The sequence below is a fragment of the Verticillium dahliae genome, genomic scaffold, assembly GCF_000150675.1.
Source record: "Verticillium dahliae VdLs.17 supercont1.21 genomic scaffold, whole genome shotgun sequence".
Lineage (NCBI taxonomy): Eukaryota > Fungi > Ascomycota > Sordariomycetes > Glomerellales > Plectosphaerellaceae > Verticillium > Verticillium dahliae.
Window position 1 is genome coordinate 323311 of NW_009276924.1, and position 11915 is coordinate 335225.

General features: G+C 57.6%; 6 protein-coding genes across 6 annotated transcripts; 3 read left to right on the top strand and 3 right to left on the bottom strand.

Moving 5' to 3' along the window:
* Window positions 1-560: 560 nt before the first annotated feature.
* Window positions 561-1520, top strand: VDAG_08599 (OTU domain-containing protein 6B; the record flags this gene model as incomplete). The annotated part of the gene is made up of 1 exon (XM_009652908.1): window positions 561-1520. The coding sequence occupies one exon, from the start codon at window positions 561-563 to the stop codon at window positions 1518-1520; it is 960 nt and encodes a 319-aa protein (XP_009651203.1).
* Window positions 1521-1609: 89 nt separating this feature from the next.
* VDAG_08600 (thiopurine S-methyltransferase family protein) lies at window positions 1610-2537 on the bottom strand (the record flags this gene model as incomplete). Its single annotated transcript, XM_009652909.1, has 2 exons — window positions 1610-1960; window positions 2037-2537. The coding sequence occupies 2 exons, from the start codon at window positions 2535-2537 to the stop codon at window positions 1610-1612; spliced, it is 852 nt and encodes a 283-aa protein (XP_009651204.1).
* Window positions 2538-3318: 781 nt separating this feature from the next.
* VDAG_08601 (serine racemase) lies at window positions 3319-4449 on the top strand (the record flags this gene model as incomplete). Its single annotated transcript, XM_009652910.1, has 1 exon — window positions 3319-4449. The coding sequence occupies one exon, from the start codon at window positions 3319-3321 to the stop codon at window positions 4447-4449; it is 1131 nt and encodes a 376-aa protein (XP_009651205.1).
* A 240-nt stretch (window positions 4450-4689) lies between these two features.
* On the bottom strand, window positions 4690-6512 carry VDAG_08602 (amidohydrolase family protein; the record flags this gene model as incomplete). The annotated part of the gene is made up of 2 exons (XM_009652911.1): window positions 4690-5991; window positions 6048-6512. 2 exons carry the CDS (start codon window positions 6510-6512, stop codon window positions 4690-4692), a joined length of 1767 nt encoding a protein of 588 aa, XP_009651206.1.
* A 1724-nt stretch (window positions 6513-8236) lies between these two features.
* Window positions 8237-8602, top strand: VDAG_08603 (uncharacterized protein; the record flags this gene model as incomplete). The annotated part of the gene is made up of 1 exon (XM_009652912.1): window positions 8237-8602. One exon carries the CDS (start codon window positions 8237-8239, stop codon window positions 8600-8602), a length of 366 nt encoding a protein of 121 aa, XP_009651207.1.
* Window positions 8603-9117: 515 nt separating this feature from the next.
* Window positions 9118-10788, bottom strand: VDAG_08604 (uncharacterized protein; the record flags this gene model as incomplete). Its single annotated transcript, XM_009652913.1, has 3 exons — window positions 9118-9843; window positions 9904-10664; window positions 10734-10788. 3 exons carry the CDS (start codon window positions 10786-10788, stop codon window positions 9118-9120), a joined length of 1542 nt encoding a protein of 513 aa, XP_009651208.1.
* Between the last annotated feature and the right edge of the window lie 1127 nt (window positions 10789-11915).

Below are 11915 nucleotides of genomic sequence, written 5' to 3' on the forward strand. Positions count from 1 at the left end.
CCCGACCGACGACTCCCAAGGCTCACTGTACTATGCCCTACGTAATACCGTTACGATAACTGGACTGCCTGACTACGTACTCGTCCAGCATCTAACTATTCTATTCGGCTACATTATGCGTCGCATCGCTGCTAGTAGTCATCATCGACGTACGTCACGTACTCAGTTCGAGCTTCGCTAGCTCACTCTCTGTGCTCGTGACCTGCTCCCTGCTTCGCTCATCTCTCCTGCCTGTCGTCCCTCTCAGCGACGTCTGCTCTCTCCCTCTTGCCGCTCACTCTCTGTTTCTGCGTTGTTCTTGGCCCTTTTTTGATTGCTTCTCTATTCACTTTTTTCTCGCTTTTTCTCTAGTGTCTGTTTTCTCTTGGGTGCTTGCTCTCTCCTAGTAGCCTCATTTCCCCATCCTGCCTCCTTCCCCCTCCCCGTCCGGCCACTCCCTCGCCCCTCTCTCCTAACCCGCATTATTATGTACGACATACATTTGCGGAATCAGGCCTTGTTGCTTTCTTTGCTCTTTGTTTTTTGTTTTTTTCTGCCCCCCCCCCCCCCCCCGACGCGAAATGGAGGAGACGCTGGAGCAGATCCAGGCGCGCCACCGCAAGGAGCAGCGCGACCTCGTGGCGCGGACGACAAGCAAGAAGAAGAACGCGACGAAGAAGACGCGCAAGGGCGTCAATGACGAGTGCGCCGAGCTCGAGCGGGTCCTGAAGGAGAGGCAGGCGGTGGAGCTCGCGGCGGCGGCGGGGGGCGATGGGCGTGCGGACGACGGGGACGAGGACCAGGAACAGGACGAAGACGATGAGGACCTGAAGCGAGAGCAGGCGGCGGCCGATGCTCCGACTGACGAGATCGACGGACTCGCGGGACGGCTGGGCGGGGCGGCCATCACCGAGACGCAAGGCAAGGGGGTGCAGCGGGAGGAGGCGCCTCCGCAGGGAGGCAAGAAGCGAAACCGACAGAAGGAGAGGCTTGCGAGACGGGCGGCGGAGCAGGAGGAGGCGGCGGTGCGGGCGGAAGAGGAGGCGAAGAACATGACGGACCACAGAGGCATCGAGAAGAAATACATGGCCGGTGTGTTCGAAGCCAATGGACTCGTGGAGAAGGACATACAGCCGAATGGGCACTGTCTGTTCTCGGCGGTGGCGGACCAGCTGAAGCAGCGGGGTATTCCGCTGGGGGGTGGCAGTGACAGCACCGAACCGTACCGCATCGTGCGGAGGGCGGCTGCGGACTGGATGGCAGGACGACCGGACGACTACGCACCGTTTCTCGAAGAGCCGCTGGATGGATACCTCACCAAGATCCGGGACACGGCAGAGTGGGGCGGGCAGCTCGAGCTCGCGGCGCTGGCGGCGCGGTACGGGGTCGAGATCAAGGTCGTCCAGGACGGGCGTACGGAGACGATCGAGACGCCAAGCGGCGGCAAGGACGGCGAGGCGGCTGAGGTCATATGGCTGGCGTATTACCGCCACGGCTACGGTTTGGGTGAGCACTACAACTCGCTCCGTAAGACGGCGTGAAAAAAGAACGACTGCGAATACAATTGGATCTACGAATAGCGAGGTCTACGTCTATCCTGTCTTTCGCCATAGCCGGAGGCGATTGACCTTTACGCGCCGACGAGGCTCCACACGTGGAGCCAGTCTCTCACGGTTCCATCTTCGTTCTCGCCAGCCTTGTGAGTGCGAGCGGGCTTGACAAGCTCGAGACGGCGCAAGCCGCCGGGTCTAATATCAGGCACGTTGATGCTGCCGTCGGGGGCCGTCGTGGGCTCTTCGCCGGGACGCGCGAGAAGTGCGAGATACGTATCGTTGGTCAGGCCCCATGGGGGACCAACTTGGGATAGGGGCTTTCCCGAGGGGAATTCGAGACAGACCAGCCGTCCCCCATTGGGATTGAGGAGGGCTGCCATGCGTGCAGCCCACTTTGGGCGAGCAGACAATGGGAGGGCACAGAGGAACTACGTAGGTTCGTTAGCTGTGCTATCCTGTAGTGGTGGGAGGAGAGGGAGCTGGAAGATGGCCTGTGTGGCTTACGGTGTAGTCGAAGATGAGATCAAAAGTGGTTTCCTTGCTGATATTGCTCTTTTCAAGCCACTCGTTGCTGAAGAAGTCGCCGGTGGCCCAGGATACCGTGCCCACTGACGGAACGCCGTCCTTGGGCTTGTAGACGTCGGTGGTCTTGTCACCATCTCGCTGGGCTTCTCGTACTGACTTTTCGTTCTCAATGGCCTCGCTGGCGGCAGCTGGAGCAAAGTCCAGCCCGATCACATCATAGCCGAAGGCGGCCAGCAGCAGGACATCGTGGCCCTTGCCGCAACCGGGGACGAGGGCTTTGGGTCTCGACGCCGTAGAGGATGTGACGGGAGGCACGAGATTGGGACGGCTCAGAAGGAAATCGTTGAGGGCCAGCGAGGGGCCACCACGGTCCCAGGGGGTGTACTTTTCCTCCCAGAGCGCGGACCACTTGGGGCCGTGAGAGGCGAGGGGAGACATGGCAAAGGTGGAGGAGAGCTTGTTAGAGTTGTGATCCGACATGGCGAGTTGTTTCTCATGTAAGTGGCTTCTTGAAATGTGCAACTGTAAATTTCATATATGGAGTTTGCTTTTTCCGTTCTTAGATGTCGTCTCGCCGTGCTCGGGTTGGAAAAGGGAAGCCCAGGATCAATAAGTGTAGGTAAGTGTAGGCGAGGAAGCTGTAGATATTGATCGGATCAACAGATCGGATCACAAGGGGGCAGAGCAGAGGGAGGGGTCCTCATATGAGGACGTCGTTTTATTCTTATGTAATCAGGACCCGCCGTGGTACCTGCCACTGGTACCCGACGTCGCCGAGGAGAGGAAGCAGCACTCCAGCGTGGCCCCGAAGGCGCTCTTGCTCCTGATACAAAGACCACGATGACACTGCCTTGACTGCCTGAGTGACTCCTGCCTCCGGACTTTGTTTCGGCGACCCAAAAGCCCTATAACCAACCCCAAAAGCATCAGCTCATGGCAGCTTTCTGACTGTGTTTTTTTCTCTCAAAACACCAACAAATGAATGCTTTCTGCCCCTGTCCAGATTCGACGTGAACCGACACGATGCGGCGAGGCCGCTTGTTTCGCCGAGCTACTGGCTCACCCCGCGTCTTCGGGGTTCCACCTCCGCACCCACAGCCACTTCAGGCCGATACTCGCACCGGTCTCTGCCGCCGCTTCCGTCTTCTGCACTTGAGGTGGCCCTGTTCATACGCCTGACAGCTTTCGCACCTCGGCCTCGATAGCCTCGATTTGACCATTCAACGTCTCATCTCACTACACCATCACCACCTCCACCACCATGGCTGACCTTGCCACCTGCCGTCCCCTCACCAGGGACTCGGTCATTGAGGCTCACGCCCTCATCAAGCCCCTCGTTCACCTGACCCCCGTCCTCAAGAACAAGACTCTCAATGAGTTGGCTTCCACCCCACGCCATGTCGCCTCGCTCACCGGCACCAAGTGGCAAGGCCGCACCCCAGCCAAGCCCACTCTTCGCCTCTATTTCAAGTGCGAGAACTTGCAGCGCATCGGTGCTTTCAAAGCCCGCGGCGCCTTCCATGCCATTGAGCGCCTCAAGTTGGAGCCCGGGTGGCGCGAGGGCGGCGGCGCCCAGCGCGGCGTGGTCACACACAGTTCCGGAAACCACGCCCAAGCCCTGGCCCTCGCCGCCCGCGAGAGCTCAATCCCTGCCCACATTGTCATGCCCTCCGTGTCCCGCCCCAACAAGGTCGCCGCCACAAAGGGCTACGGCGCCATCGTCTACTCGAGCGGCTCCACGAGCGTCGAGCGTGAGGCCGTCGCCAACGAGGTCATCGCCGCCACCGGCGCACGCCTCGTCCCGCCCTACGACCACCCCGACATCATGCTCGGCCAGGGCACCATGGGCCTCGAGTTTCAGGACCAGGCGCGAGACCTGCTGCCCGCCGGGAAGAAAGACCTCGACGCCATCGTGACGCCCTGCGGAGGCGGCGGTATGCTCTCCGGCGTTGCCCTGAGCTGCGAGGGTACTGGTATCCGCGTCTACGGGTCGGAGCCGGAGTATGAGGGCGCTGACGACGCCAAGCGTGGCTACGAGACGGGCAAGCGTGTCGAGACCGTCAAGGGTCTGACGATTGCCGATGGTCTGCGCACTCCCGTCGGCGTCCACCCGTGGGGCGTCATCTATGAGCGCAAGCTCGTGAGCGCCATGTTTGCTGTATCCGAGGATGACATCTTGCAGGCGACGAAGCTCGTTTTTGAGCGGTTCAAGCTCGTCATCGAGCCAAGTGCCGCCGTGCCGTTGGCCACTGCGCTCTACAACGAAGACTTCAGGGCCATGGTGGAGAGGGAAGCTGGCGAGGCTGGGTGGGATCTGGGGCTTGTTTTCAGCGGAGGCAACATTGCTATGGATGGGCTGGTCGAGCTCTTCGCGGCGAAACAGCAGTCATAGTATAGTCAGTGCCATGGTGGGTTGGGACCTGAAGCTACCGCTAGACTCTATTGTTTGTGACGTATCATGAGAACCATGCCGTCTCGGATTCATAATTCATGCCCTTCATTTTCACCGGTCTTGTTTACCCGTTTTGTGTACACCTTTCAAGTCCCTTCTTTCATCTTGCATGCGAACTCTCCAGCCTCGTCTATCCATCTGTCTCAACGCCACGTGCCGCTTTGAAGGCGGCTGATACATTCAAAGATCTTCGACCTCGAGCCCTTCACCCCCAGGATACTCGTAAACCATCCTGCCTCCGACCCAGGTCTGCTTGACCTTTAGACTGCGCAGGTCATCAATCTCGAGCGCATCGAGCGGCTCGTCGAGCACAACCCAGTCCGCCAGCGCCCCCTGCTTGATGACCCCCGCCCGTCCCTCCATGAACGCACCAAAGGCAGGGCCTCTCGTGAAGCCCAGGAGTGCCTCGTCCAGGCTCAGCGCCTCCTCGACGTGCCACCCGTCCAAGCTGCCGTCGACGCCGCGCCCCGTCGCGGGGCTCTTCCTCGCGACGGCGGCGAAGATGCCCTCAAACGGGTTCGGCGGCTCGACGGGAAAGTCGCTGCCGAGGACGGGACCAATGTCGAGGAAGGAGCGCATGCGGTACGCCTCGGTGGCGGTGCGCTCGGGGCCGAGACGCAGCTCGGCGTACTTCATGTCGGACGTGGCGTGCGTGGGCTGGATGGAGGGGAGGATGCCGAGGGCGTGCATGCGCTTCTGGTCGTCCGGGTGGATGATTTGGGAGTGCTCGATGCGGAAGCGGCGGTCGGCCTGGCAGGCTGCGAGGTGGGCCTCGGCGCCGCTGGCGCCGCTCTCAGGGCAGACGTCGACGAGGGCGGCCTCGAGGGCGTCGATGGCGAGTCGGTTGGCGAGGTCGCCGATGGCGTGGATGTTGACCTGGTAGCCAAAGGCGGCCCAGGACTTGGCAAGATTTGTGAGGGTCGTGGCGTTTACGAGCAGCGAGCCCGACGTCTCGGGTCTGTCGCTGTAGGGCTCGATCATGGCGCTGCCCCAGCTGCCGAGGGCGCCGTCGGCGAAGAGCTTGACGCTCCGGACGCTGAGGAGGTCAGACACGCGGGACACCTTGGCGGCGGCGTCAGGGCAGTACGTGTTGCGCTGTGCGCACTCGAGCATGGCATAGACGCGGACGGTCCAGTCGGAGGAGGAGCCGGCCATGTCGGCGTAGAGTTCGAGGTGGTTGGGGAAGACACCTGCATCGTGCATGCCGACGACACCGACCTCGTTGAGCTTGGCCATGGCCGTGGAGACGAAAGCACGCTTCTTCTCAAGGCCGGGCGCCGGGAAGATGGCGTAGAGCATGTCCATGGCATTGTCGCAAAAGACACCCATGCCAGGCTCCCGGATAATGTCACCGCCTGGGACGTCTGGGATGTCGGCAGGCAGGAGGTCTAGGACGGCCTGCGAGACCCAGCTGCAGTGGACATCGATGCGATCTAGCATGAAGAACTTGCCCCTGAGGAGCTCATCCTCTTCAATATCTGCCTGTTATACACGTAAGTCACCCACGAACACTGCAAGGGTGGAACAGGTGAACCAACCGCCGTCGGCATCCGGCCGTAAACATTCTGGTCCCAGCCCACGCCCCGTATCCACTCCTCACTGGTCCCGGCATCGGGATTGGCATCGACATAGTTTCGGAGGCGACCTCGAACATCATCAAAGGAGGCGGCGCCAAAAAGATCGACAGAGTGCAGAAACTCGCCGTACTGAAGCAGATGGCCATGCCCATCCCAAAGACCGGGAATCACGAAGCCGGGCGTGGTCGTCAGACTCGCATCATCCCAAGCAAAGACTCTTGAGAACTTGCCGTCCTCGACGGTGAAGCATTGCGCCGTGGGTTGCTCGTCATCGTGAGTGCGGACGCCCTGATAGCAGTATGTCTGGGGGCCATCGACATCTGCCTCGGACAGGGGCTGTTGGAGACGCACAACGGCAAAGGCAAAAACGCCTGCCACGGCAGCCGAGAGGCCAACCGTCCATCTCACGACGGCCGAGTTCGACATGATGGAGCCGTCCCGCTGAGATACCAAGAATGTCGGTGAATGCAGGGACCGGACCGTGACTGGTGTTTCTATGCCTCCTCCTTGTGGTCGTTGAAAATGCCAGCTTATCGATAACAGCGCCACATCAAGTTTGCGCACAGGCCTCTTGCGCCAACCTTCCCCTCGTAGGCAGCTTCCAGGGAGACTTCCTTTCCTGTATTTGGTAGTCGTGGAGCATTGTCGCCAGGTTCAGATACTTGGAGAATTGTAGCGAAATCACGAGTACGGAGAGGTCACATTGGTCGCCGAGGTGAACATGATACTCTTGAGTATTCCATCACCATGTTTCAAGCCCTTAGCGTACGCTTGACGATTGTGCACAATGGCAAACTGGAGGGCAGGCGGCAAAGAAGGCCTCCGGCTGAGCATCAGTCGACGATGTGTTGTCAACGGTGAAAACCTCAAAGGGAAGAACTATGCTGTCGCGCCATTACGGCTGACTGGCCTCCAGGCAGCTCAGGCAGGCGACTCAATACGACGCAGAGAAAACGCGACAGTCCTTCTTGGCGTTTTCTCTTCCCACGTGTGGCCAAACGGCATACACAATCAGAAAGTTTCTGATCGGATCCCTCTTCCTGTCGACTTCCACCAATTGATTGCTGTGCCAAGACGAAAGCTCCTACAATGACGATGAACCCACAAACAAGGATCGACTGGTTCATCCGACAGACGAAGAGTGGAAAGCCTTGTTACTGAACATGGCGCTTGCGTGGGACCATGTCTCGAATCGGTTGATGAATGACCTTGCCTCTTCTGACGTCCATTTCCACCAGATCGTCGACCGCAAGGTCGCCATTGAATCCGAAATAGCCATCGGACTACATCCCCTGCCTCCGTGCCTTCGTCATGGTGGGCCACACCGTCAAGACTGAACCCTGCATATGATGGCGTTCGCAGATAAGCAACCTTGGCCAAAGACATGTAGATTGGCAGCTTGGGCGATGGACAAGCCTCCCAAGAATCGACACGAGAGATCATCTTTGACGGGCGCTCTCCACCCCCGCCATCGCAGCCTCAAGGGGCTCGCTACTATGACATCAACCGTCAGCCACACCCCTCCTCCTTGTTCACTGTTCATTGGCAGAGGCGGCAAAGCGGGCTGTCCAACGCAAGGGGGATCCCCCAGTGGTCCGCGGCTCAAGCCAATCACACAGGTCCGCCACCACACGTACGCTACGTCACCAGCCACAGGACCCTGAAAACCGGCTTGGGACCCCTTAAACGTGCGGTCCAATCCAAGCCCACGCCGTCGACGGGAACGTCACCTATCGGTCCCGGAGCCAAGTTTTGCTTGTTCTCGTGAACGTCTTGTGTCTTGGTCTGGGCGTGAGGGGCATGAGGATCCTCCGTTTCAGCGCGTTCTGGCCCTCGCGATCACCCTTGCTTTGATGTCATTTCGGGCGCAGCCATCACCCAAGATGATGCCATGCCATCATTTCGTCCTACCCAGCCCGAGCCCTCTGGGTAGTCACCACGAAAGGTGCCATTCCAGCGAGCCTCGTCGTGAACATATAAGCTGCTCTACTTGTCCCTTCTGAGTGACTGATTTGCTTCTTCATCAGACATCGAAGTCAAACAACAACATCTCAGCCTCAAAGCTCCAAGCCTTCTAAGCAAACCCTCCACCTTACCCAACAAACCAACCACCTTACAAACCACCCAAACCTTTACCCCAAACCGCCAAAATGCCCATCCTCCGCTCCAGCCAGCCCCGCCGCACCCGCCACACCACCACCAAGACCTCTCGCTCCAACGGCGGTCTCTTCTCCCGCCGCCGTCAGCCCGCCCGTACCACCCACACCACGACGACCACCACCACTACTCACCGTCAGCACGCTGGTGCCACGGCGCCCCGGGGTGGTTTCTTCTCCCGCCGCCGCGGCCCCGTCGTTCACCATCAGCAGCGCAAGCCCTCGATGGGCGACAAGATCTCCGGCGCCATGCTCCGCCTCAAGGGCAGCCTCACCCGCCGCCCCGGCCAGAAGGCCGCTGGCACGCGCCGCATGAACGGCACCGACGGTCGTGGCTCGCACCGCACTCGCCGCTGGTAAACACCTGAGTCCAGCCCGGGTCAAGCCAGATACAACGACGGACACGAGGTGGTGCAAGACGCTGTAACACTACAACGACGATGACGAATGTTTTGATCTCATGCGGAGTGAGAGGGGACGAGCGATAGATACCACTGTCTGATACGAGCGAACTGTAAAATGCATTTTAAGATAATAATTCATTTTCATCACACTCATTCGCCTGGTCTTTATTTGCCGTAATATGACATGCGCGGAGAAAAGACTCGTCTTCTCATTAAAAGTCTTTACATTGGCGTGATCTCTGTGGACCTTTGCTACCTTCTCTGCGATGTACAATTATTCCGTCATTACAATTGACTGACGTGGTCGTCCTTGTAACAGATTCTCCTTCCGATGCTACCTTCCAACATCGGTCTTGCAAATCTCACCGCTGAAATGTTGCACCGCCGAGTCGATGAATGGTATGCAAGAGTTCTCCATCCAGTGGTCCACTGGCTGTGTCGCTGTTCCACCATACGAACCTTGTCTTCGAATCACGCCAGCTCATCTAACTCCGTGGCACCAGGATCAAGAGGATGCGCCATAAGACCGAAACGCGCTTCTGAACGGGTGGACCTAACAGGACCTGGGATGCGAGATTTTCGGAGAGAGAGAGGCGTACAGGCACTGGCTTCCGACTTGGTCAAGTACTGGCTCATGGGCAAGTTTCTGTCGCGTGGAGCCAGGGTGCGAGCAGAGGCAAGACTCGCCACAAATGAATGACTCAACTCATCCTTAGGCTCATCTCCAGGGCTCGGATCCTGGATACCCATCTTCTGAAGCTGTCGAGCCAGCTCTGCAAGGCTTTCTTTGTCAGGAGAAGGGTACTTTTTGCTGCTCATAAAGTTTGGGCCCATATGCTCTCCAATTGTGGAGACGATACTATCGCGACACATCACGTTGACTGCGTCCGGGCGGGGGAGGATTGGTGTGTTTTTGCTTATAGCCCGGTCTCGGACGAGCTGCTGTCCCAAGCTAGGTGTGCCAATGGGTGCATTCGGTACTTCCTTGCGGCGAGTTCGGGGAGTAGAGGCACCTAAAGGCCTATCAGACAATACAGCATTCAGATCGGTGCTGAAGTCGGGGTCGCTATCAAAGGGGTTGATATGGACCGGGGTTACCGGGTCTACGATACCAGTTTGTCGGGTGGGAGTCTTTGGGCAAGCTAGGAGTGAAGGATCCGTGAACGTATTGGTAGCATCGCTGTGGTCAGAGAGAGACTATCGGCGTTGGAAGAATTAGCTCCGGGGGAAACAAAGAGAGACGGTCCGTTGACAAACCTGTTCCGGCCCATCTGCAGAGGCCTTGCTGGGCATGTATGTTTTAGTCACCTCAAAACGGGTAAGAGACCTCTCCGAGTCGACAGCATAGTGGCCACCTCGGAGGTACGAACCACCGCCAAGCTCTAGGGGTGCTGATATTTTGCGGACTGCCGTAGCCTGTAAGGCAGCTTTCTTTCCCTGAATTCGGTCCCAGGCATGAGAAGCCTTGGTAGCAAGCTTACGGGATATGCGAGACACCCGGGAATCTTGTTTCTTTGCGTGGGGCTTGAGGGCCTCTGTAGCTGCTAGCATGTTCTGGAGTTTCTTGCTGACATCGTCTGTGTCTGCTACCTCTGCAAGTGCCTTGGTGAGGGGGGCAGTAGCCGAAAATGGTACCCGACCCACGCGGCCCGTGAGGTCATCTGACGGTTGCCTTCGTCGAGGGAAGGTGTTATGGGGAAGTAAGTCGCTCGTCTTGGATTTGGGCACGAGCCTCGAGAGATCGCTCTTGTCGGGGGGTGAAGACTCAGCCCTGAGCTGTTTCTTGTGACGCCGAAGAGAAGACTTTCGCGGAATAGCGGGGTGTGGAGGATCATGTTCTCTTGGAGGTGAACTCTTGGCAGCGGGCTGGCGTTGGGAAGCCAGATCTCTTCTCTGATTGTCGGCATTGACTTGGCTGAAATAACCAGATGGGTGGCTTGCGAGGCCATCTGGATGGCCTAATTCGGGACTGTCGAGGAGCAAGCTAGCAAGCTGGTTGACCGAGTCGTTGGCTTTCACTTTTCAGCTGTCAGCACGAAAGGCACAAGGTGGAAAACTGAGCTAGTGAACAAAATAAAACCTCATACCTGTGCCGTGATGTATTGAGCCAAGACGCTGGCTCTCTCGCCGTCGCCGTGGCATGTTGATGTCTTAGTGATGCTCTTTGGTGCCTTTATGGTCAGGAGGACAACTTATTGTCTCGGAGATTATACAAAGGTGCGACCCGTCTAGACCAAATCTTGTAGCTTCGCCCTTTCAGGTACCTAGGTCAGGCAAAACCCCTGGTATCTCGTAAAGCAACAGACCTTGGGTGTATAACTTGTGTAAGTGAGTGTCGTGCTCTGAAGGAGTGCGCTGGCGTGCTCCTTACCGGGCGTACAGGTTCGATACGCACGATGGTGCTATGCTGGAAGGGCAATAGCAGCGTGTGGGAGGCGCAGATGCGGTTGTGTGTGCGATTGCGTAGACATAAACTGGGTTCTTTCCCTGTTTACCATGGGTTTGCGTGATTGCACGGAAGAGGGCAATCGTATCCTGATTCTTGAGCCTGTAGGCAGATGCAGTGATACTGGCGCAGTCCTGTACAGCCTAGGGCGAACTGCGCGATGCAACCCTTTCAACAGGGTAGAAAATACCAGGCAAAAGACTAGCAATTTGTCCGCAGTTCGAGTAGAGAAAATGTATGTGGCGTTTCAACCGGGGTTAGAATGCAAGACAACCAAACCCAAATACGAAGTGGGAGCTGTGATATGGGTTTGCCTCCACGGTGAATTAATTGGCAGCAGGTAAGAACTGCCTGTCACCACAATTTCTAGTTCCTCCTGCCTGGAACTAATCTCCCTACCACCGTGAATGCACAGCAGGTGCTGCCAATGCACCACCTGCCGTATAGTAATTTGTTTCGGTCGTCCCCTTTTCAGACAAAAGGGCATGACAACAACCAGTGATATTGGGGCATGCTCTACGCTCACTCCGGCTAAATGCAAGCTCTCAGGAGTTCAGTAGCGATGACATATTCTCTCATGGGATAGCTAAGTCTTGATCCTCTTTGGAATGGCTTCCCGAACTTATACAACCTATCTACACAGCACTCACAATGTACACAGTACTCATCTGATGCCTGTCACATTGCACATAGCGAAGCCGTCATGCTTGTGAAATTAGGTAGTGAGAGCACCTTTAATTTTCTTCCTATCATGCCGTTTTGATTCAGCTATGGGAGTGAGGAGTTAGGTGAAACAGTCGGCAAGATAGGACACTCACCAACA